Raw genomic sequence first — 25,590 nt, 5'->3', positions numbered from 1 at the left:
TCTGCGGAGGTAAACTCCATGATCGGTGCCCAATCAGATTCGATGGGCACGGACGCAGGCGGTTCAGAGCCTGTGGCCGGGGATGAATCCAAGGGTCCGGCAACACAGGTCTCATAGGGGGTGAAGTCAGTATTCGGCTCAATCGCCGCTGAGTATGCGGCCTCCGTGGCGGGGTCTATCCACCCGTACTCGGATGGCCCGATCTGCTCCGGATTAAGGGTCGGAGTGGCCACAGGTGTGATCTCCCGGACACCGTCCGGCGGCAGAGCTAAGTCATGCTCGTCGAGACTGTGCGGCGCACCTGACATGGGCTCGAATCCGTCGAACATCAAGTCTTCGCGGATGTCGGCAGTGTAGTTTAAGCTTCCAAACCTGACCTGATGGCCAGGGGCGTAGCTCTCGATCTGCTCCAGATGGCCAAGCGAGTTGGCCCGCAGTACGAAGCCGCCGAATACGAAGATCTGTCCGGGGAGAAAAACCTCACCCTGGATCACATCGTTGCCGATGATCGAAGGAGCCATCAAGCCTTATGGCGACGACATAGTGGAACTCTCAATGAAAGCACCAATGTTAGTGTCAAAACCGGCAGATCTCGGGTAGGGGGTCCTGAACTATGCGTCTAAGGCAGATGGTAACAGGAGGCAGGGGACACGATGTTTACCCAGGTTCGGGCCCTCTCGATGGAGGTAATACTTCCTGCTTGATTGATCTTGATGATATGAGTATTACAAGAGTTGATCTACCACGAGATCGTAGAGGCTAAACCCTAGAAGCTAGCCTATGATTATGATTGTCCTTGTCCTACGGACTAAACCCTCCGGTTTATATAGACACCGAAGGGGGCTAGGGTTACATAGAGTCAGTTACAAGGGAGGACATCTACATATCCGAATTTCCAAGCTTGCCTTCCACGCAAAGGAGAGTCCCACCCGGACACGGGACGAAGTCTTTAATCTTGTATCTTCATAGTCCAACAGTCCGGCCAAAGTATATAGTCCAGCTGTCCGAGGACCCCCTAATCCAGGACTCCCTCACCCCCTCCCTCGTATATAAAGGAGTGGAGGAGGGGGAGGGCCGACCCTCTCATGGCGCGCCCAAAGGTGGAGTCCTACTCCCACCGGGAGTAGGATTCCCCCTTCCCTAGTTGGAGTAGGAGAGGAAGGAAGGGGGAGACAGAAGGAAGGAAAGGGGGGCCGGCCCCCACCAAATTCGGATTGGGCTTGGGGGGTCATACCCTCCACCTTGGCCGCCTCCTCCTCTCTCCCACTAAGTCCTAATAAGGCCCATACACTCCCTGGGGGGTTCCGGTAACTCCCCGATACTTCGGTAAATGCCTGAACTCATCCGAAACCATTCCGATGTCCAAACATAGCCTTCCAATATATCGATCTTTGTGTCTCGACCATTTCGAGACTCCTCGTCATGTCCATGATCATATCCGGGACTTCAAACTACATTCGGTATATCAAAACACATAAACTCATAATATCGATCATCACCGAATGTTAATCATGCGGACCCTACGGGTTCAAGAACTATGTAGACACGACCGAGACCCACTTCTGATCAATAACTAATAGCGGAACCTGGATGCTCATATTGGTTCCTACATATTCGACGAAGATCTTTACCGGTCAAACCGCATAACAACATACGTTGTTCCCTTTGTCATCGGTATGTTACTTGCCCAAGATTCGATCGTCGGTATTTCAATACCTAGTTCAATCTCATTACTGGCAAGTCTCTTTACTCGTTCCTTAATGCATCATCCCGCAACTAACTCATTAGTCACATTTCTTGCAAGGCTTATAGTGATGTGCATTACCGAGAGGGCCCAGATATACCTCTCCGACAATCGGAGTAACAAATCCTAATCTCGATCTATGCCAACTCAACAAACACCATCGGAGACACCTCTAGAGCATCTTTATAGTCACCCAGTTACGTTGTGACGTTTGATAGCACACTAAGTGTTCCTCCGGTATTCGGGAGTTGCATAATCTCATAGTCATAGGAACATGCATAAGTTATGAAGAAAGCAATAGGCAGCAAACTAAACGATCATCGTGCTAAGCTAACGAATGGGTCAAGTCAATCACATCACTCTCTAATGATGTGACCCCGTTCATCAAATGACAACTCTTGTCCATGGCTAGGAAACTTAACCATCTTTGATTAACAAGCTAGTCAAGTAGAGGCATACTAGTGACACTCTATTTGTCTTATATTCACACATGTACTAAGTTTCTGGTTAATACAATTCTAGCATGAATAATAAACATTTATCATGATATAAGGAAATATAAATAAATTTTTTTATTGCCTCTAGGGCATATTTCCTTCATCGGAGTGCTAATAAAATCATTGTTGTTGGTACTGGAGAAATCACACAACTTGGTGTTCTCTTGAGTCATTGTGACTATGCAACAAGATTGCACTCAAAAACATATCTGACGAGAAAATGGCAAACAAAAAAGAGGGCGAATAAAATGGCAAATTTTTGTGAAGTGGGGGAGAGGAAAACGAGAGACAAATGGCAAATAATGTAAATTGCAAGGAGATGAGATTTGTGATTAGGAACCTGGTACAAGTTGATGATGTCTCCCTAGCAACGGCGCCAGAAATTCCTTTTGATTTTGCTTGAACTACGTCGGTATTTCCCCAAAAAGGAAGGGATGATGCAGCACAACAATGGTATGTATTTCCCTCAGTGATGAGACCAAGGTTATCGAACCAGTAGGAGAACCACGCAACATTACGTGAATGGAACCTGCACACAAATAACAAATATTCGCAACCCGGCGTATTAAAGGGGTTGTCAATCCCTTTCGGGGAACGGCACCAGAAATTGGCAAGTGGATGTGAGAAAGTTGTAATAAATTGATAGATAGATCACCAAAAAAATGCGGCAAAGTATTTTTGTATTTTTGGTTTAATAGATCTGAAAATAAAAGAACATAAAAATAGATCGTGAAGGCAAATATAATAAAGAAGAGACCCGGGGGGCGTAGGTTTCACTAGTGGCTTCTCACGAGAAAAATAGCAAATGGTGGGTAAACGAACTACTATTGAGCAATTGATAGAGCTTCAAATAATCATGACAATATCCAGGCAGTGATCATTATATAGGCATCACATCCAAGATTAGTAGACCGACTCCTGCCTGCATCTACTACTATTACTCCACACATCAACCGCTATCCAGTATGCATCTAGTGTATTAAGTTCATGGAGAAATAGAGTAATGCAATAAGAACGATGATATGATGTAGACAAGATCTATTTATGTAGAAATAGACCCCCATCTTGTTATCCTTAATGGCAACGATACATACATGTCCGTTCCCCTCCTGTCACTTGGATCAAGCACCGTAAGATCGAATCCATCACAAAGCACCTCTTCCCATTGCAAGATAAATAGATCAAGTTGGCCAAACAAAACCCAAATATCGGAGAAGAAATACAAGGCTATAAGCAATCATGCATATTATTGACACACGGACACGTCACGTGTACCCTCGACGCCGGGGGTGATGCACCGCAGCTCACGTCGAAGGAGACCCGACCGATAGTGCGATACACAAGACAGTCGACGGGCGCTTTTGCAGACCCGAAAACCCCACACCCCCAGGAGGGACCCCATCAGGGAGTGCAGAGGCTATGGGCTTCCCTAGGTCGATTCGCTCGCCCCTAGAGCCTCGGGATTCGCAGCTCTCAAACACGAAGAACAGCGAAAAACGAGATAGAAAAATGGTGGAGAGATAAAACATAGATGAAAAAGTAGTATATTGATTTGTTCGATTGTGTGTTGTTCAATCGGCCGTCACCCCTAACATATATAAGAGGCGGCTGGACTTCCCGTACAATTAAAGGATTCATCTAGGCTTTCCTTACAAGAAAAATTACATCAATTCACGTCCTAGAGTCCTAATTCTATTCCAACTCGGATTCAGTCTGAATCTGGCCCAAACTCTGTCTTCCTTCTTGCACGGGCCGCCGGGCTTGCATATGATCTCCGATCGAGACGGCCCAAATATCAAACTTGTGCACCTCGACGATACGAACAACTCTCATGTTGATCACTTTTTCAAATAAGGCCATCTTGAATACTTTTCGAGGTCATCTTTATCTTCCAGTCGGACTCGGTCTTGCAGAAGACTGGATTATCTGAGTCTCGTAGTGAATTTGTAGGCTATATATTATCTCTGATGATGATGACTCCAAAATCAAAGTTTACCGTCTTGATGATACGCACAACTTCTGTATTGAACACTTCTTCATCCAAGGTCATTTTGATAAACTTTCGAGCACATGTTCAATTTCACTCAGACTTGAGCTCATCCACTTGGATATTAGATACTTTCACTCGGATCGTCCGATTGGACTTTTTCACTCGGAAGACAATCTTTCACTCGGATGACTATATTTCCACTCGGAAGGCACTATCTTATTCAATTGGCAAGTTTTCGTCCCGATGGTAATCTTTTCACTCGGAATATTTTCACCTGGACCACAATTTCACTCGGATGATCATATTTTCACTCGGATGACTATATTTCCACTTGGATAATAATAAGTTCATCCGGTCAGCAAACTTTCACTCGACCGTAAACTTTCACTCGGATGGTAAACTTTTCACTTGGATTTCCGACTGAAAACATAGCCCGATTTTGATTTGTCTCTTCAGGCCTCATACGATCTCGGATTGAGACGAATTATGTATGAAAATTGATCGGCTCGACGAGACGAAACTTTTCCGTGTTGAAGGTTTTTTGATTCAAGGCCGTCTTGATGTCCGAATTACTCGCGCAACCTATCAGACAAGTGTCTGGCACCTCGCGCCATATTTCCGTTGAGGTTCGGTCAGCAGTATATTGCCTCTAACTTTTGCATATGAACTCGGATTGAGATGATTTATATATCAAAATCGATTGCCTCGACGAGACGAAGACAATTCCTTAAGAGGGCTCCTTCATACTAGGTCATCTTGAAGACGTGATTGGCCAAAAACCACTCGGAACATTGAATTATGCCACTCGGAGTATAGTTTCGGTCCGTAAGATAAAGTCGAATGAATATAACCGAAACATCAAAGTGATTACACTCGGTGACGTGAATATTTTTATGCTGAAAACTCGTTCACTCGAGACCATCTTCATTGCAATCTGTATCTTGCCAAAATCAGGTGTCAACACATGCCCTCCTGCTTTTCGGCAAAGCTTGCACGCCGAAAAATAATATGCATAGTGTTTGTTCTAAGGACGATATCAACACTCCATCGGACTTTTTTTTCTCAGGGCGATAATTATGTATCGGTCATGTTTGTGCTAAGGGCGATAATCGTATATCGGCCATTGCCTACTTAGGCTTCCTGCCACACACTCGGGTGGTACTTCTTCAAATATTTGCCATTGAGAGCTCGAGGTAACAATGCCCCTTGTATTGATTCCACCAAATATGAATTTTCGGGAACAACTCTTGTAATTCTAAAAGGACCTTCCCAACTTGGAGACCACTTCCCGAATTTTCTATCTTTCGAACCAATCGGCAGAATCACTTTCCAAACGAGATCGCCAACTTGAAAATTCTTCAACTTGACTTTCTTATTGTAAGCCCTTGCCACCCTCAACTTATTTCTCTCTATGGCATTCAAAGCAGCCAAACGTTTATCAGCAACCTCATCAATGTTGCCCATCATCAAGTTATAGAAGTCTATTGCCGATAAATCATTTTGTTTGGCTATTCTCAAAGCATTCGAATTTACTTCCACCGGTAAAACAACCTCCTGACCATATACTAGCTCATATGGAGTCACTTTCGTAGCACCATGCCTTGAGATTCTATGTGCCCATAATGCCTCAGACAACAAGTCATGCCATCTCCTTGGATTATCCTCAATCTTCTTCTTGATGAGCTTGATTAAAATTTTATTGCTAGACTCAGCTTGTCCATTAGCTTGGGCATAATATGGAGAGGAATTGAGCAACTTTATGTTATAAGATTCGGAAAACTCTTTGACTTGGTGTGACATGAAAGATGAACCTTGATCTGTAGTTAACGTTTGAGGAATACCGAATCTATGAATAATGTGCTCGGTTATGAATTGAATTACCTCCGTATGCGTCATGTTCTTGAGAGGTACTGCTTCAGACCATTTAGTGAAATAATCAGCTGCCACCAATACGAACCGATGCCCTTTTGAGGAAGACGGATGGATTTGTCCAATGAAATCTAAACCCCAACCTCTGAAAGGCCACGGTTTGATAATAGGATGTAACATAGCAGCAGGAGCCAATCGAATATCACCAAACTTTTGACAAGCTTCACACCCCTTATAATATCTGAAGCAATCATTAATCATAGTCGGCCAATAAAACCCAGCACGTCGCAATAACCATTTCATCTTGGGAGCCGACTGGTGAGTGCCACAAATACCTTCATGTACTTCTCCCATAGCAACTCTTGCCTGGTCCTCGTCCAAACACTTTAGAAGAACATCATCGATGGTTCGGCGATAAAGACCATCATCTCTCATTGTATACTTGAAAGTCATACGCCGAATAGCCCTGTCCACCCTTTCACTCGGATTGCACAAGTAATCAACAATGGGCTTCCTCCAGTCGGGATTGTCACCTGCACTAGATTTTTTGTTAATGACCGAATCAGTGGGTTCTGGTTCGGCCTCTTCTATACTGGTAAGACAAGACATCGGACTTTGAGAAATATGAAACATGCCATGATCAACATGGTATCCAGATGCTTGCTGTGCCAACTCATTTGCCCTCCAGTTGTCATGTCTAGATATATGAACAATGCTAAAGCAATCCAAAGTAGAAATTATATCTAGACATTTATCAAGATAAACATTAAGTGATTCATCCAAACACAGAAAGACTTTGGATATTTGCTGCACCACTAGTAACGAATCACCATAAGCCTCAATATGTGTAACACCTATAGCAAGTAACATCTCTAGGCCGAATAATAATGCTTCATATTCGGCTTGATTGTTTGCACAAAAATATTCTAAGCGGCATGAGGCTTCAAAAATAGCACCATGAGGAGATATGTAAACAATACCAACACCTTGGCCATTGGTACAAACTGAACCATCAAAATATAATCTCCATGGTACTATTGAGACAAAGTTTATATCAACATCATGCTTGTCATCAATCCGATGTTCAACAATAAAATTAGCAACGATTTGGCCTTTCATGGATTTTAGAGATTCATAGGCCAAATCATATTCAATCAAAGCATAAGCCCACTTGCCAATTCTACCACTAAGAATTGGTCTATGCAACATGTATTTAATGACATCGGTCTGACAAGCTACTATGCAAGCACTCGGTACTAAATAATGTCTCAATTTTGTGCAAGCATAATATAAACATAGACATATTTTTTCAATAAATGTATACCTTGTCTCTGCGTCCAATAGGCGGCGGCTCAAATAAGTGATGGCATGCTCTTTTCCTTCGGTCTCTTGAGTTAGAACAGCACCAATAACTCCTTCCTCTGCTGCAATGTAAAGTCTAAAGGGTACCCTATGCTTGGGTGCTCTCATCACCGGAGGAGTGCACAAATAATTCTTGATCATATCAAATGCTTCTTGCTGTTTTGCCCCCCAAGTGAAATCAGCATCATTCTTTAACCGAAGGATAGGAGTAAATGCATCAACTTTCCCTGATAGATTAGCTATGAACCTTCTCAAATAATTGACCTTGCCAAGGAATTTTTGCATATCTCTCTTGCATGTTGGAGCCTCCACTTTCTTTATAGCCTCTATCTTTTTGGGATCAATCTCTATACCATCTTCATGAATAATGAAACCCAAAAACTTGCCAGCTGACACGCCGAAAGCACACTTCAAAGGATTCATTTTCAGTCCATACTTTTTCATTCTTTCAAAAGCTAAATGCAAATCGGCCAAGTGAGATTCAAAAGCATCCGATTTGACAACAATATCATCAATATAAACTTCAAGTATGACACCGAGTAAATCATAAAAATCAAATTCATAGCCCTTTGATATGTGGCGCCAGCATTTTTTAATCCGAATGTCATTACTGTCCACTCGAATAAACCAAGGAAACCAGGGCATCGAAAAGTTGTCTTGTACATGTCCTCTTCGGCCATAAAAATTTGGTTGTATCCGGCATTACCATCTAGAAAACTAATAACCTTATGTCCAGAAGCATCATTAATAAGCATATCGGGTATTGGCATAGGATACTCATCTTTGGGTGTAGCCCTATTCAAATCTCTGAAGTCAATGCACACCCTCAACTTACCGGACCCTTTCTTCTCCACTGGGACAATGTTAGAAATCCACTCGGCATACCTACAAGGTCGAATGAAATTAGCTTCAAGCAGTCGACCGATCTCTTCCTTGATCCGGTCATATGTTTTCGGATTAAATTTTCTGGCCGATTGTTTATAAGGTCTAAAACCGGCCTTTATAGGCAACCGATGCTCCACTAGCTCTCGGCTTAACCCTGGCATCTCATGATATTCCCATGCAAAGCAACAAACATATTCTTTCAATAGCTCGATTAACTTAGCCTTACAATCGGCTTTCAAATTTTTGTTTATAAATGTCGGTCAAGTGACTGAACCATCTCCAATATCTACCTCTTCTAACGGATCGGCTGATGTAAAACCTTGTCCAAGTTTATCCATGTCATCCAACTCCTCTATAGACTCATACATATCATTCTCATTGGACCGATACTTTACAAGACGTTTTTGTAACCACTCGGAATTAGGATCCATTTAAACATATCATACCTTGGAGCCGATTGCATTCACTCGGCTTTAAAGAGACGGGCACAAAACCATTCTTGGTCGTGCTGAGAAAATCAAATTCTGATAAGTCACTCCCGTCAAGCAAGTAGCATTGGGATGTTGCCAATCCACCGAGGCATCGGCCAAAGCAACACAGGCCGAGTTATCCACATGAATAACTTCCACTTCATCATCAACCCACTGAATCAAAAACTGGTGCATAGTGGATGGCACGCACTGGTTTACATGAACCCAATCGTGGCCTAGTATGACGTTGTAATTACCTTGCACCTCAGTGACAAAGAATGCAGTAGCCAAAGTTTTGCTTCCGACTGTAAGCTCCACATACATCACACCTTTGGCTTCAGTTTTCTCTTTGCCTTCAAACCCGTTGAGCACCATATTGGTCTTGATCAATTCTTCATCAGGCAGACCCAATTTCTTGAAGACCGAATAGGGCATAAGATTTACCACAGCACCACCATCAACAAGCATCCAAGTGAGCGGCGACCCATTGATATGACCTCTGAGATATAATGGTTTCAGATGTGTTACTGGTTCTCTTGGCTTCTCGAATATCGCGTTTTTAGGGCCAAAATCCAGCTGAGCCACCTCCCCTTCCTCATCTACAGCACGAAACTCAGCAGGTAAGTAATACACCATATTGATATCCATACCTTCATGAACCGGTGTAGACTCATAGTCCAACATATCAGCCTCCTCCTCAAGTGCATCCACCGATTCAGAAATTTGTCCGAGTGAAGAGGAAGCAATAGGTAACATAGACGATGCAATGATTGTGTCGTCCTCTTTTGGTATTTGTAGGTGCTGCTGTGATAGGTGTAGAAGCCACAACATCTTGTATTTGTTTGAGCCTCCACACTTGTTTTGTAGGTACCATAGGCCGAGTGTCATTGAACAACTTATCCCTTTGCTTCTCGACCTCTTGTTCTGCCATCTCTTAACTCCTTAACCTCTGTAGTTTCCTCTTTTGTGTCTTTGTTAGCCCTAGAGGACACCACTTTGGCTGAGTGTATTTAGGATCTCTCGTTTTTACCTGGCTGGTGCTTGCCTCATGGTCATTAGCCGAGTGCTTTGGCGCGATAGCAAGTATCGGCTCAGTCGGATTGCTATGCACAATCGGCTGCTGTATGGCGAATGTTTCGGTGCCCAAGATAAGTGAGTCGACATCCATTTTCTCCTTGCCTTTTCCTGGCTCAACTGCTGCAACACTTGGTGATTTAACACACCATTCTTTTTGACTTTCCAGATGCATGAAATTTCCACTCGGGCGCACCTTTTTACTCTGATGGAATCCACTCGGATGGATATCACTCGGATGGAATTCAGTCGGATGGAATCTACTTGACCACATTTTTTCACTCGGATAGCTTCCACCTGGTGCATTCTTACAATCGGATAATTTCCATCCGGTCGCATGTTTTGACCAGCCGATCGATAGTTACCGATGTTTAGTCGGCCATTATATGAGTATTCGAGTCGACCCCAAACAGTTTTCCTTTGCTCTTCTGGAAACAACGCCTTTGGTCCACTCAGTTTCATATGCTGACTGAACATATCATCTGATGGTGACCTTGGTCGCTTCAAGTATGATGGCCGGTTAGAGCTGGGACCAGCCGACTGATTAGCATATTTGGATAGCAACATATCAAAAGTTGGCTTGATCCGCTTGCGTTGCACTTTAGCTTCATTCCTCTTCCACTTGCCAACTTCTGGACTCTTGGGTTTGACAAATTTAACTCGAGTATTTTCTTGCACTTGCGGTTGGCCCCCGAGTGTAGGATTCTTGATGGTGATTTTGATTACTTCCTTGCCATCGGGCTGCTTATCAAGCACAACATGTCTCCCCAAGACCGTGCTGCCTTCCTTGTCTTTCTTGGGCTCACCAATAATGATATTAGCTTTATTAGCAGATTCGGCTACCTCAGGCCGAATGAGTAGCTTCTTCCCCTCCAAATCCATGGTATTCATTGGAAAAGGTTGTTTATCAACTCGCATCTCAGAAAAGTTCAATCGTCCGTCATTAATGGCCGATTGTATCTATCGTCGAAAAACATTGCAATTTAGTAGCATGAGAAAAAGAATTATGATACTTGCAATAAGCACGCCGTTTTAGCTCTTCAAACGGTGGTAAAGTATGGGATATTCTAATAATCTTAGCCTGCAGCAAAGCATCAAATATTCTATCACACTTAGCAATGTTAAAAGTAAACTTCATCTCTTCATCACGATTCTTATGAATCGGTTTCAGATCATTGCAAGTAAAGGGTTTGGCCTTAGATGGCCAAACAAATTCAGTAGCAAAAACATCACCCTCATCATCCGAGTGATCACTATCATATTCCACCATATTCATATTTGGACGATCGGCTTTGTATCTATGCACTTCTTTGAGATCTTTGCTTCGGCTTTCCTGAGCCAAAGCCCTTTGTAAGACTTGGTTGATATTTAAGAACTCATAACCTTCTAGCTTTTCTCTAGTTTTTTGTTTCTCTGAATCTCTTGACGTAATCGGAGACCGATTCATCATGCTTCTGTTTAACCGATGTTAGATGTGATAACTTGAGTTCATTGTCGCCGCTATAAAAGTGATCATGAAATTTCTGCTCTAGCTGCGACCAAACCCGAATGGAACCATGTGGTAAAGAAGAAAACCATGAAAATGCAGTACCAGTTAAAGATAAAGGAAACAAACGCACTTTCAACTCATTTAGTGAGCCTGCTTCACCTAGTTGTGCTAAGTATTGACTAACATGCTCCCATGTGGTTTTTGTGCCCTCTCCATTGAACTTAACAAAATCTGGAATCTTATATCCCGGAGGGCACTGGATGGCATCAAAGTACTCGGGGTACGGCTTTTGGTAAATCCGATTCAGAGGTAACTCAACTCCAAAATTCTCTCTAAGCACCTTAGCCATCTCCTCTCTAAGATTAGCTAGACCATCATCCGTAGTGGACGATGAAGCTTGTGGCGGTGACATAGGAAGAGTATGGTTACTAGCTGTAGGTAGGAATTGTGGCATGTATGTCGACCCGTAATTTGGTAGTGGTCGAGTGGTTGTAGCTGTAGGTAGAGTTTGGTTCGGCGTTGCCACCGAACCTGTCATGCTCATAATAGGATTAATGGGTGTAGCCACAATCTGATTTGTTTGGGTAGGATAATAAGTCATCGGCACGGGAGGCGCCGATGCAATAGGTAAAGCCAGATTAGGGTTTTGCACACTAGCAGCTACACCATTATTACCACTAGACGACTGAGATATATTCTTCTGAGCATTAGTATTTTCTATAAAAGTTTGATAGACTAGATTGTTACCATCAGCAATACGACTTTCAATCTCAGCCCACTGCTCAGGAGAAAAGGCAGTACTTACAGAGGGTTTAACCTGTTCAGTTTGAAGAGGAGGGAACTTGATTTCTTCAATCGGAGTGATGTTGTCTAGGCGATCTTTCTTGAATTTTGCAAGGAACTCCTGCAGGTCCTTCTCCTCGCGCGCCTTCTTGTACTCCTCATAGACTTGGCGATGATCGGCTGATATCTCATCAAGACTGGGCTTAATGATGTTATCGGCGTCTACCTCAGATGGCTTGGGAAGATCAGACATGGTGGATGGTGATGATTGATCTTCGATCCCCAGCGGAGTCGCCAAAAAGTGTGTTGACACACGAACACGTCACGTGTACCCTCGACGCCGGGGGTGATGCACCGCAGCTCACGTCGAAGGAGACCCGACCGATAGTGTGATACACAAGACAGTCGACGAGCGCTTTTGCAGACCCGACAACCCCACACCCCCGGGAGGGACCCCGTCAGGGAGTGCAGCGGCTATGGGCTGCCCTAGGTCGATTCGCAGCTCTCAAACACGAAGAACAGCGAAAAACGAGATAGAAAAACGGTGGAGAGATAAAACGTAGATGAAAAAGTAGTATATTGATTTGTTCGATTGTGTGTTGTTCAATCGGCCGTCACCCCCAACATATATAAGAGGCGGCTGGACTTCCCGTACAATTAAAGGATTCATCTAGGCTTTCCTTACAAGAAAAATTACATCAATTCACGTCCTAGAGTCCTAATTCTATTCCAACTCGGATTCAGTCTGAATCTGGCCCAAACTCTGTCTTCCTTCTTGCACGGGCCGCCGGGCTTGCATATGATCTCCGATCGAGACGGCCCAAATATCAAACTTGTGTGCCTCGACGATACGAACAACTCTCATGTTGATCACTTTTTCAAATAAGGCCATCTTGAATACTTTTCGAGGTCATCTTTATCTTCCAGTCGGAATCGGTCTTACAGTAGACTGGATTATCTGAGTCTCGTAGTGAATTTGTAGGCTATATATTATCTCTAATGATGATGACTCCAAAATCAAAGTTTACCGTCTTGATGATACACACAACTTCTGTATTGAACACTTCTTCATCCAAGGTCATTTTGATAAACTTTCGAGCACATGTTCAATTTCACTCGGACTTGAGCTCATCCACTCGGATATTAGATACTTTCACTCGGATCGTCCGATTGGACTTTTTCACTCGGAAGACAATCTTTCACTCAGATGACTATATTTCCACTCGGATGACTATATTTCCACTCGGAAGGCACTATCTTATTCAATTGGCAAGTTTTCGTCCCGATGGTAATCTTTTCACTCGGAATATTTTCACCTGGACGACAATTTCACTCGGATGATCATATTTTCACTCGGATGACTATATTTCCACTTGGATAATAATAAGTTCATCCGGTCAGCAAACTTTCACTCGATCGGGAAATTTTCACTCGACCGTAAACTTTCACTCGGATGGTAAACTTTTCACTCGGATTTCCGACTGAAAACATAGCCCGATCTTGATTTGTCTCTTCAGGCCCCATACGATCTCAGATTGAGACGAATTATATATGAAAATCGATTGGCTCGACGAGACGAAACTTTTCTGTGTTGAAGGTTTTTCGATTTAGGGCCGTCTTGATGGCCGAATTACTCGCGCAACCTATCAGACAAGTGTCTGGCACCTCGCGCCATATTTCCGTTGAGGTTCGGTTTGCGGTATATTGCCTCTAACTTTTGCATATGAACTCAGATTGAGATGATTTATATATCAAAATCGATTTCCTCGACGAGACGAAGACAATTCCTTAATAGTTCTCCTTCATCCGAGGTCATCTTGAAGACGTGATTGGCCAAAAACCACTCGGAACATTGAATTATGCCACTCGGAGTATAGTTTCGGTCCGTAAGATAAAGTCGAATGAATATAACCGAAACATCAAAGTGGTTCCACTCGGTGGTGAATATTTTTATGCTGAAAACTCGTTCACTCGAGACCATCTTCATTGCAATCTGTATCTTGCCAAAATCAGGTGTCAACACATATAAGAGATCAAAGAAGACTCACATAACTTTCATGGATAAAAAGATAGATCTGATCATAAACTCAAAGTTCATCGGATCTCAACAAACACACCGCAAAAAGAGTTACATCATATGGATCTCCAAGAGACCATTGTATTGAGAATCAAAAGTGTGTGTGTGTGTGTGTGAGAGAGAGAGGAATCCATCTAGCTACTAACTACGGACCCGAAGGTCTACAAAGAAATACTCACACATCATCGGAGAGGCACCAATGGACATGATGAACCCCTCCGTGATGGTGTCTAGATTGGATCTGGTGGTTCTGAAACTTGCGACGGCTGGAATTGATTTTCGTCGACTCCCCTAGGATTTCTGAAATAGTGGGGGTATTTATAGAGTAAAGAGGTGGTTCAGGAGGCCATTGAGGTGGGCACAACCCACCAGGGCGTGCCTGGGCCTCCAGGCACGCCCTGGTGTCTTGTGCTCATCTCGGGCTCCCTCTTCGGTACTTCCTTGGCCCGCTGGATGTCTTCTGGTCCAAAAAAATCCACAAAAAGTTTCTCTGCGTTTGGACTCTGTTTGATATTGATTTCTTGCGATGTAACAAACATGCAGAAAACAGCAACTGGCACTGGGCACTATGTCAATAGGTTGGTACCAAAAAATGATTATAAAATGATTGTGAAACATCCAAGAATGATAATATAACATCATGGAACAATAAAAAAATTATAGATACGTTGGAGACTTATCAATATGCTTGAAGTATTATTGTTTTTATATCAATATTAAACTTTTGTTTTGAATTTTATGGATCTGAATATTCATGCCACAACAAAGAGGATTACATGGATAAATATGTTAGGTAGCATTCCACATCAAAAATTCTGTTTTTATCACTTACCTACTCGAGGACAAGCAGGAATTTAAGCTTGGGGATTCTTGATACGTCTCCAACGTATCTATAATTTTTGATTGTTCCATGCTATTATATTATCTGTTTTGGATGTTTTATATGCATTAGTATGCCATTTTATATTATTTTTTGGACTAACTTATTAATCCAGAGCCCAGTGCCAGTTTCTGTTTTCCCCTTGTTTTTGAGTTTTACAAAAAAGGAATATCAAACGGAGTCCAAACGGAAAAAAAACTTTACGGTGGTTTTTCTTGGGCCAGAAGACACCCAGGAGACTTGCAGAGGAGGCCAGAAGACCTACGGGGAGGCCACAAGCCCTAGGGGCGCGCCCCTAGGCTTGTGCCCCCCCATAGATCTCCTAACCCAAATCTTCACTCCATAAATACCCAAATATTCCCCCAACACCAGAAGCATCCACCAAAATACTTTTTCGCCGCCGCAAGCCTCTGTTCCCCCGAGATCCCATCTTGGGGCCTTTTCCGGCACCCTGCCGGAGGGGGGTCGATCACCGAGGGCATCTACATAAACTCTATTGCCCTTCCAATGAAGCGTGAGTAGTTTACCACAGACCTACGTGTCCATAAGTAGTAGCTAGATGGCCTCTTCTCTCTCTCTCTTTATGATCTTCAATACCATGTTCTCCTCGATGTTCTTGGAGTTCTATCCGATGTAATATTCTTTTGCGGTGTGTTTGTCGAGATCCGATAAATTTTGGATTTATGATCAGATTATCTATGAATATCATTTGAGTGTTTTCTGAATTCTTATATGCATGATCAAATATCTTTGTATTTCTCTTCGAATTATCGGTTTGGTTTGGCCAACTAGATTGGTTCTTCTTGCAATGAGAGAGGAGCTTAGTTTTGGGTTCAATCTTGCGGTGTCCTCACCCAGTGACATAGTAGGGGTAGCGAGACACGTATTGTATTATTGCCATCAAGGGTAAAAATATGGGGTTTTCATCACATTGCTTGAGTTTATCCCTCTACATCATGTCATCTTACTTAAGGCTCTACTCCGTTCTTATGAACTTAATACTCTAGATGCATGCTGGACAACGGTCAATGTGTGGAGTGATAGTAGTAGATGCAGGCAGGAGTCGGTCTACTTGACATAGATGTGATGCCTATATTCATGATAATTGCCTTGGATATTGTCATAACTTTGCGTTTTTCTATCAATTGCTTGACAATAATTTGTTCACCCATCATATTATTTTCTTTCAAGAGAGAAGCCTCTAGTGAAACCTATGGCCCCCGTGTCTATTTTCCATCATATATTTTCAGATCTATAAACCAAAAAAACAAAAAAAAAACTTTGCTGCAATTTATTTATTTTACTTTGTTTTACGTTTTAGTAATATTTTATATCTATCTCTATCAGATCTCATCCTTGCAAGTGACTGTGAAGGGATTGACAACCCCTTTATTGCCTTGGGTGCAAGTGTTTGATTGTTTGTACAGGTGGATAGATTGGAGACTTGCGTGTACCTCCTACTGGATTGATACCTTGGTTCTCAAACTGAGGGAAATACTTATCTCTACTTTGCTGCATCACCCTTTCCTCTTCAAGGGAAAAACCAACGCAAGCTCAAGAAGTAGCATACCCTACAACCTCCGATGAAGCTACACTGCTCTAGCTGACACTTAATGACGGCCACGTGCATGATGAGGCCCAAGAAGCCACGTGTATGGCGGATGAGGAGGCCCAGAAGCTGAGGAAGGCCCTAGAAATTGCCGTGGTGACGGAGTGGAAGGTCATCTAAGACATGCAGGCCCAGGCTATGCTCTACAAGGGTGGGTAGGGTCTCCTCTGCAATGAAGTTGGTACGCTGGAGTTGTCAGTGCAAAACTGGAATATGGTCTTCAAGAAACTGGAGGAGGAGGTGGTGCAGCTTAGGAGGTTGAGGTCCAGAACTGTTGCCGAGCTCGAGCAGGCACAAGAGCACTGCGAGCATCTGGAGGCTACGGGAGGCGTAAGTTTTGATCTTTGAATTTGCTTTTTTCCCTTTGCCAATTGATTGTGCTTTTTGCAATAGTCCGTTGGCTAATGATAATCTTCTATGCTTTGTAGTTCCTCTTGCGAAGATCTGCCTCGAGGATGCCGAGGAGTGGCTTCGCCACTTGGCAGACTTGGAGGACATAATACGGGCCGAGCTTGGCAGCGGTTGGGATATTCTATTACCATGATCCAAGCCTCGCTCCTGACTTGGAATCCCCCCTCCCGATGAGGCTTCAAGAGTGTCCTGCTCGTACCAACGAGTGGCAGTTCTCCAGTGCCTCCGAGGGATCCTGAATGTTGCTGGCGCTTGTGTGAGCTCATTTTCCTGATGTGAATCTGAAGGAGCTCGTCACAACCAAAGCCTCGTTGCCAGGAGACCGCCATGTTTTTGATGAACTCCTAGCAGATGCCAAGTAATGTTGTTGGGGCCTGCGAACTTCTCAACGTGATTGAGAGTGGAAATTAGTATGTAATGGGCTCGGTTGAGCGTGATACAATGTAACATCATTTTTTTATATATTATTTTATTTATCTCTTTCATATTTCGTATTTGTGAAGTCTTGTGTGTGCCTTAAGAAGTCCCCTTGCCAGCCAAACCACATGCCCGTGCCTCAGATTGTATAGAAAAAGAGCCCCTTGGGGATCCGACTTGCGTGTGTTAGCCTTTTTTTAGAGAAAAGGCATACGCCCGACTTTATAGATAAAGCCACCAGGTTACCAAGCACACTAATACGCGAGTAATGACACCCACAGAGGTTCAAGTTTAACACAGAGATACACAGCCAATAGGCCAAAACACACGGCACGTATGCCGACAACCTAACATGCTAAGACCAAGTGAAGCCCGAAGAAGATTGATGGAGAGCCTCAAGTAGCGCCAGGCGGTTGGGCGAGGTGAGAAGCAGACACACGAACTCTAGAAATCAACTCCTCCACAACGACATGGTCAACCTCCTTAGTCAATAATTTCCTTTGCTGCATAAAGATCAACATTTTAAACAAACAATCAGCCGGTCTATTAAGGAAGATATACTCAATGGTAAATTTGTATCTAGTGGTCCACAGGGCCCAACAGAGCGTTGGGAACCCCACCTAAAAGAGGTGTTTTTCCTGCCCCAACAACACAGAGGATAGGGGCCTCAACTCAGTGAATGAGGACGGGGCCAAATTCACTCCCAACCAATCACGTATAAAGGCCCAGGCCAACTTGGCAAAGACACAACTGAAAAAGATATATTTTTTAGAGAAAAGCCAGAGCCCGACTTTATAAATAAAGCCACATGGCAGCGCCACGAGACCAAACAGGAAATAGACCAGTTAACGAGGAGAACGTACACAGCGCACGGAACGAAAAGTATATAAGAGTAGCCAAGAAAGGATGGATACAGGCAACTGCCATACACAGCGCGTAGGCCGGAAAGGAGCACAACGGTCCGACCCAGGCACAACTGTCAGAGTTAGCCTTTGGCAGGTATCCATGATGGATTAGGGTTTGCTTCTCAACTTCTAGTTAGGACTTAATTTTCAGGATACCAAAGTAAAGAGATAGGGCGATCTGGGTATGAGCATGTGCCTTTTTTTTTAAAACGAAGGTCAGTACCTTGATGCAGCCCCCGGGCACTTGGCAGTTTTCGAAAGGTCGTAGGATCCAACACCTAAACTGACTACCGGGGAGGCGTCCATTGTTATGATGCAACCCCCAAGTCGGGTTTAATGGTGGATATTTAGCCGCTTCCTCGAAGCCTACCGCATGGGGTCAACACGTTTTATGTGTATGTGTTAGCGATCATGTATAAAGGAAGCCATAAAGGATGTAATGGAACACCTGTATTCATAATCTATATGATCGAGCTAATGAAGAATAACACGAATAAAACGTTTGTAACTGAAAGCAAAGTCTAAGATAAGCAGCAACGCAACTGGGTTGATGTTCCGCATGTGGCACCGATCTAGCCTGCATGAGCCTGTCAATGCTTTGTTTCGTTGCGCTTCTAGCCGGTCTGAGCCGATGCCATGCAGGTGGAGCCAAATGGGTCAATAGGAGGGCTACCGATTCCTCCTTGTCTGGGCAGGGAATCTTCTGTGTTGCCGGCACTACTTCATCTGTGGTGGTACTGTAATCTGTGTCATGGAAGGTAGGTTGACGACCTCTCCTTCTAGCGCGGTCTTGGGGTATGCCGGAAATTGTGATGATTTTATTAGGCTCCGGCATCTTAAGTTTCTTGTAGACGTAGGATAAAATCGGCATGAATTTGATGAAGACCGGGCAACCGATAAGGACATGATAGCCTCGTTTGAGAGGGACAGAGATCTTGACGTACTGCAAGATGCAGTTGAGCCACTGATATGTGGATTGAAAAGTAGGTTGGTCCACCTGTCAGTGATCCAATTGCATCATGCAGTCCGTCACTGGAGTTGAGTCCTTTGAAAGAGAGTGCTTCTGCCGGTTTCTTAAAAAAAACCTTGACTGAAGAAAAACAAAAACTCTATAACCGCAACCACGGCCAAATCTAAATCTAGCCAGGAAGACCTGATCGATCATGGTTCAATCATGATTCAGCTGTACCTACTCGATCGATCTTGGAGCTACAGCCGCAGCCGCAGCCGCAGCCGCAGGTGGACTGTTTACACTGACAAAGATATACTGACAAGCTGACTGACTGCCGTGTCAGGATGCGCCGCATTGGAATGGGGTGCATTTATTGGTGCGTACATCCAGGTAATGTGCGGTCGACGTATGCATGCGTATAGCTGTACGTACATTACAGTATGATGCTCCCTACCCGGCCACTTAGTATGGTCACGTGAGATATACGTACGCTTCATCGTCGATCCACCAAACATATTTTGGGTTCATGCGTTCCATCGCTTCGCAATCTTCACTTATTTCAGCGCGCTATATATCTTGCCTACCTGCTGTATGCTAAGTACCTACAGTAGTTTCCATTTGTCTCCTGTTTTTGTTTAATTTGATGAATCAACCTGAAAAAGCGATCCACAGGCATGCAAGTGGGAGAGAGTCTGGCATGCGTGCATGCATGCAGTAACGACCCCAGCTGGTGGCCAGCCACGCCATGGCGTGCGGTTTTTAAGGCAGGCACCATCCACTACGTGCGTACGTGCATCGCCCGCCCGGTCCATGAGTCCAACTCCATTAACTTCGCCCCACCCTGCTCCTAGCTAGTCGCCTTCTTCCTCCATCCCTACCTAGGTGGCTCCTCCATCGTATATTTACACGACGAGACGGCGGCGCTACTGCTCCGTGCATGCATGCATATGTGCAGTCAGGCGGGGACACCGATGGAAGACGACGACGCGAGCGGGATCATTCTCTACTGCGACGAAGACCCTTTCGCCGACGACTCGACGCCAATTCCACCACCGGCAGCACCATCCGGCGGCGACGTTGACGATGTGCAGCAGGTGGTTGATCTGGCCATGGCGTACAAGGCCAGGGAGCGATGCTTTGCGCCCGTGGGATCGGCTGCCTACATCCACCGTCTCCTACACGACCATCATCAGCACGGCGGGGTGTCAAGCGCTAGGGCCAAAGCCGTCCACTACATCATCTACGTACGTCGTCCATGTCCTAGTATTACAGTTCATTCGTTTTCCTTTGATGAGGTTTTGCATTTCGAATTTCGGTCACTTTGTTGAATTTGGTCATTAACATTTAACGAGCTAATTCGTTGCATCAATACATACATGCATATATGCAGGCGTTTAGGCGGTTGGGATTGGCGGCTGCGACGGCGTTCAACGCGACCAACTATCTGGACCGCTTCTTGTCCATCAACTGCCATCTGGTCAGTCCTGCAATTATCTTGTTGCTAGTGTTAATTATCTCATGTTTGCGTTTGTTCTCTGGGGGATTATTTTTGCTCATAGATCGATCGATGTCACTAAAATGTTGCATGCATATATGTAACCTAATGGCAGAGTTGGGAGGTATGGATGGTGGAACTGGTGAGCGTGGCGTGCCTGTCGGTTGCATGCAAGTTGGACGAGGTCACCATACCATCCCTCCACGATCTACAGGTACGTACGTGCACTACTAGATCCGATCGATTGCTTTATATTCGATCACGAGCTCCCTGTGATTAGTACGTAAAAGATATGCAACCATGCATGCAAATTCGACCCAAGGTTAATTAATGTATTTCATGGGCCGGCCTGATAAATTAATGATGGATGATATGCGTGATGGATGGCAGATGGAGGAGGTGACGAGTCATTCGTTCCGGGCGTCGACCATCCGGGACATGGAGCTGACGCTGCTCAAGGCGCTCCAATGGCGGCTGTCCTGCGTCACCCCATACTCCTACCTCGACCTCCTCCCGCTTCCCACCACCGCCGCCGCCAATCGATCTCGTTGCATCCGCCTCCTCCTTCGATCCCTCTCCGGTACTGTGCTACCTGCAGATTGATTAATCAATTTCTCTCTCAGTAAAGAAATATAAGATCTTTTAGATCACTCGATCTAAGAAAATCTTATATTTTTGTCATTTCTCTTGTAACTTTTTCCTTCTAATTCAATTTGTCTTAACCACGTACATCATGCAGAGCCCTCGTTTCTCCGATTTGACGCCTCTGTGGTTGCCGCCGCCGCACTCAGGTGTGTGGCCCTACTGCAGGATCATGCCCATCTCATTATCCCTCCACTCTGTCGATTGGTAAAAAAAATTCACAACAACGTCCCTTGACACTCTTGTTTTTTTCCCTATAGGATGTATATATAATAATTGACCCCGTACGTGTTAACATTCTACAGGGCGATGAGTCTGACGAGTGCTTCAAGATGATGAAAGCACTTGAAACAAGCTTGGATCATCATCAATATCACAAGTACAGTACTGCTGATCAGCTGCAGGGGAGTCCGATTTCAGTGATTGCATTCGAGAGCACTGAGCGTGACAGTACAGTTAACAGCAGGTCAGCACTCAGTCGGCGCCTGTTTGGCACACCAACAACACTGGACCCATGAAGATAGATAAACCCTACACACATATACAGGAGATGCGTGCAGAGTGACCTCACACAAGAGTAACAACTGATCAAACTAGTTAAGCTCATTATAATACCATTGATTGTTAGTACGTACCATTTCTCAACTGTGATGTAGCTAATCCTGCAAAGTAACTTACCGTGTACATGTTCTTCAATTCGTTATGTAATACATGTATGTAGAAGCACGCACATATGTATTTGTGTTGTGCGCGCTTATTTGTTGTTGTTCAGTGTTATGTTTTATGGATAATTTCATAAAAATGTGTTCTGTAATGTACATCTATCATTATAAACCAGAACAATTGGTCTGGTAGAACTGAATTGGGTCTTCAGAGTTCAGTTGTTGTGTTGAACCATAATCTTGGCTTCTTCAGTCTGAAGGAAAGACAAAAGGGACTCATCATCAGCGACAGTGAGATCGACTGGAAGAGTCCGCCTTTCTGATTTCGAAAGCAGGAGTACTCAACATTACATGCTTTATCATGTGTGCTTTGTGATGAATCAAATTGATATGTTGCCGGATCGCACGCACTTCCGTAAGATCGACATGAGTAAAGCAAAAGAGATTCCAATGATCACGAACTGGGGCTACCGCTGGCTCATTCTTTTCGTTAGTTATCCAAATCTACAGCACAGTAGGAAGCCAAGTAGACGAAAATAAAGCAAGAAACCCGAATCACAAGCAAGGAATAGATCCTGAGGGAAGAAGAAGAAGATAGCAATCCCCAAAGGAGAAGGAGAAAAGAAAAGTTGGTATTTGCAGGGGAACGTACACCTTTAGAGTCTGCTCTATCTCCCTGACCTGATTGTCGGCTACAAGATATGTAGATGCAGTTGCAGGTAGCCCACTCACTGATGAAATTAAGCTAGCAGCTAGCCTGAAGAATTGATCTTCAGAGTCTAATTCTTAATCTCCATTGCACGTTTGCAGGGGAGTAGCCAGCATAGCATAGTTTCAGTTCAGATAACTAACTGCATAGAGTGCAGCTTGAATGCACTCGAGCTTAAACTTTTGTCTGTTTCAGACATGGAAGAGAGAAAGAAAGAAGGAATATCAAATAAATAAAGGTTCATGCAGGAACAAAGTAGCAGTACTTATTAAGTGGTTCAACTGTCAAATTTCATAGGTTTTCTTTGCAATATTATTTTCAGTATGGTTACTATACTACTTAAGAGTAAGACCACCACACCCCCTGCTCCACTTCGAAGTTCGAGCTCAGAGCAAGACACACACTAGCAGACGCCATGGCCTCCCCTAAGCTCTTCCTTCTCCTCATCAGTGTCATCATCTCCATGGCAATCACTAGTACTCGTAAGCATGCATCATCATCTAGCTAGTTCTTTAACTTCAATGCAGAGTTTTTTTTTGTTTGCAGCGAACTTCAATGCAGAGTATGTGCACGGTGATGTAATGTCCGTACGCCTAATGCATTTGTCTGATGGTTTTCAGCGGCGGCTGCGGCAAATGGTCGCATACATCTCATCATGGTGAACAACTGCGCCGAGTCGGTGTGGCCGGCCATGCTCGGCACCACCGGCCACGCCACGCCGCAGTCGGGCGGCTTCCACCTCGGCCCCGGCGAAGAGACCACCTTCGACGTGCCGGTAGGGTGGTCGGGGCGGGTGTGGCCGCGCCGGGGCTGCTCCTTCGACGCGCGCGGCATGGGCAAGTGCGCCACGGGCGACTGCGGCGGCGTGCTGCGGTGCGGGGGCGCCCCGGGCGCCACCCCGACCACCGTGGTGGAGATGACGCTGGGGACTCCACAGTCGCCGATGCACTTCTACGACGTGAGCCTGGTGGACGGGTTCAACGCGCCGGTTTCCATGACGCCGGTCGGTGGCGGCCGCGGGTGCGGCGTGGCGGCGTGCGGGGCGGACCTGAACGTCTGCTGCCCGTCGGCGCTGGAGGTGAGGGACCGGGAAGGGAGGGTGGCCGGTTGCCGGAGCGCGTGCCTGGCGATGGGCAGCGACAAGTACTGCTGCACCGGGGAGTACGGGACGCCGGCGGCGTGCAAGCCCACTATCTTCTCGCACCTGTTCAAGGCCATCTGCCCCAGGGCCTACAGCTACGCCTTCGACGACGCCTCAAGCCTCAACCGCTGCAAGGCCAACCGATACCTCATCACATTCTGCCCACCACAACCTGAATGATGCATCGCTATCAATCACCATGTACTTATATTTCTGAATCCAAAACCTGAGTGAACTGTGTAGCTACATGGAGTATATGATACTATAGTATGAGGGTGTTTTGGGGTGTTATTTTGGCTTATGATATTAAAGAGACACGTATTATCATGAAAAAAAGTGAAAAGACCAAATAAAAGCTTAACCAAACACTGTACAGCCTGATCCCAAACCAGTCAATTTTTTTTACAAGTCGGCAGCTTAACCGATAAGTTCTATCCACAAACGAACAACGACGTGTAGCAAGTTCAAAGGTTCCTTAAAAAAAGGCATAGTTCAAAGGCATAACACGCCAGACGGGGGTGATGGCGGAGACACAAATCTTAAACATCATCAGCGAGATGGCGTCGGCGTTCCAGCTCAAGCGAGCAACCTTATTGATGTAGAAGGGCAACCATTATGAATACGATAATCCTACACCCCGCCTGTCGTGCGTCCTGCTGTTCGCGGCGTGCGGCTCTACGCCACCCAGGCGGGGCTGCGCCGCCGCTGGCATGGCGCGTACGTCCGCCGTCGCCCTCACCACCCCTCCTTCAGATCCATGCTCATAGGTGCTGGGTGGATTGTCGCGGTTCCCCTGCCTTGGGCGGGCCATGCGGCTCCGGCGCCCTCGGCCTGGTCGCTTACGCGGCCAGGCATTACAGCTGCGTCTGGTTTGTGCCCGTGTCAGCCGCGTTTAGCATGGAGGACTGCTGCCACTGGCCGCAGTTCCCTCTAACCTTCGGCTTTCTGTCTCCGGGAGAAATCCCTTCCCTGGTTCCTTGCCAGCGGCAGCAACGGCGACGCCTTTCCGGCACCGCTTCATCTTTTTGGAGGCGCTGCTGTAGAGTTCAGCGCAGCTATGGTTTTGGACGAAAATCCTGCGATGATGGCTCCTGTGGGCGTCATTCTACCTTCCTGAAGGTATCGCAAAAACACATGCTTCAATCCACTCACCTACGCCCGCCCATCCCATCATCGACTTTTGTCTCTCCGTCGAGCCACTCACCGTCATCCTTCGATCCGTCTCATGTTCGTCCTCGGTGTTGTTCCCCGATGTCGGCCATGTTGTTGTGCATGTTCAACGGTGGCCATTGTGCTGCGGCGAGCTTAGTGCTCTTGGTGTTGTTCCGGTTCATCTTTGCTCTTCAATGACGCAAGATGCCTCCCCAACTTGCTAATCGTCCCGAATTCTCGTGGCGGAGCTCCCAGTCAAGGTTCGTGTTGTTACTCGTTGGTTGTGGATGCTCCTGAGTAGTGTCGTGAGGTTTGGTACGCACGCCGGTGCGGTGCGTTAGGTTGCTTGCTTAGTCTTGGTATTATGATCCTCCG

The 25,590-nt window shown here is 45.2% G+C and overlaps 2 protein-coding genes across 2 annotated transcripts; both read left to right on the top strand.

The window, feature by feature from the left end:
• Window positions 1-20,240: 20,240 nt before the first annotated feature.
• On the top strand, window positions 20,241-22,317 carry LOC125553753 (putative cyclin-D7-1). The gene is made up of 6 exons (XM_048717474.1): window positions 20,241-20,658; window positions 20,805-20,891; window positions 21,025-21,123; window positions 21,300-21,489; window positions 21,649-21,758; window positions 21,857-22,317. The coding sequence occupies exons 1-6, from the start codon at window positions 20,356-20,358 to the stop codon at window positions 22,067-22,069; spliced, it is 1,002 nt and encodes a 333-aa protein (XP_048573431.1). The 5' UTR covers window positions 20,241-20,355; the 3' UTR covers window positions 22,070-22,317.
• A 931-nt stretch (window positions 22,318-23,248) lies between these two features.
• LOC125553754 (thaumatin-like protein) lies at window positions 23,249-24,364 on the top strand. The gene is made up of 2 exons (XM_048717475.1): window positions 23,249-23,404; window positions 23,543-24,364. The coding sequence occupies exons 1-2, from the start codon at window positions 23,338-23,340 to the stop codon at window positions 24,241-24,243; spliced, it is 768 nt and encodes a 255-aa protein (XP_048573432.1). The 5' UTR covers window positions 23,249-23,337; the 3' UTR covers window positions 24,244-24,364.
• The last annotated feature ends 1,226 nt before the right edge of the window (window positions 24,365-25,590 follow it).

This window comes from Triticum urartu, chromosome 4 (genome assembly GCF_003073215.2).
Source record: "Triticum urartu cultivar G1812 chromosome 4, Tu2.1, whole genome shotgun sequence".
Lineage (NCBI taxonomy): Eukaryota > Viridiplantae > Streptophyta > Magnoliopsida > Poales > Poaceae > Triticum > Triticum urartu.
The sequence above is the reverse complement of the archived record's forward strand: the minus strand, read 5'-3'. Positions and strand labels throughout refer to the sequence as shown.

Excerpts from the sequence above, each read along its gene's own strand:
- LOC125553753 (XM_048717474.1), top strand. The coding sequence starts at position 20,356 with ATGCATATGTGCAGTCAGGCGGGGACACCGATGGAAGACGACGACGCG. Across the intron at positions 20,659-20,804 it reads CCGTCCACTACATCATCTAC|GCGTTTAGGCGGTTGGGATT; the intron begins GTACGTCGTCCA and ends GCATATATGCAG. Across the intron at positions 21,759-21,856 it reads TCCCTCCACTCTGTCGATTG|GGCGATGAGTCTGACGAGTG; the intron begins GTAAAAAAAATT and ends AACATTCTACAG.
- LOC125553754 (XM_048717475.1), top strand. The coding sequence starts at position 23,338 with ATGGCCTCCCCTAAGCTCTTCCTTCTCCTCATCAGTGTCATCATCTCC. Across the intron at positions 23,405-23,542 it reads CATGGCAATCACTAGTACTC|CGGCGGCTGCGGCAAATGGT; the intron begins GTAAGCATGCAT and ends GATGGTTTTCAG.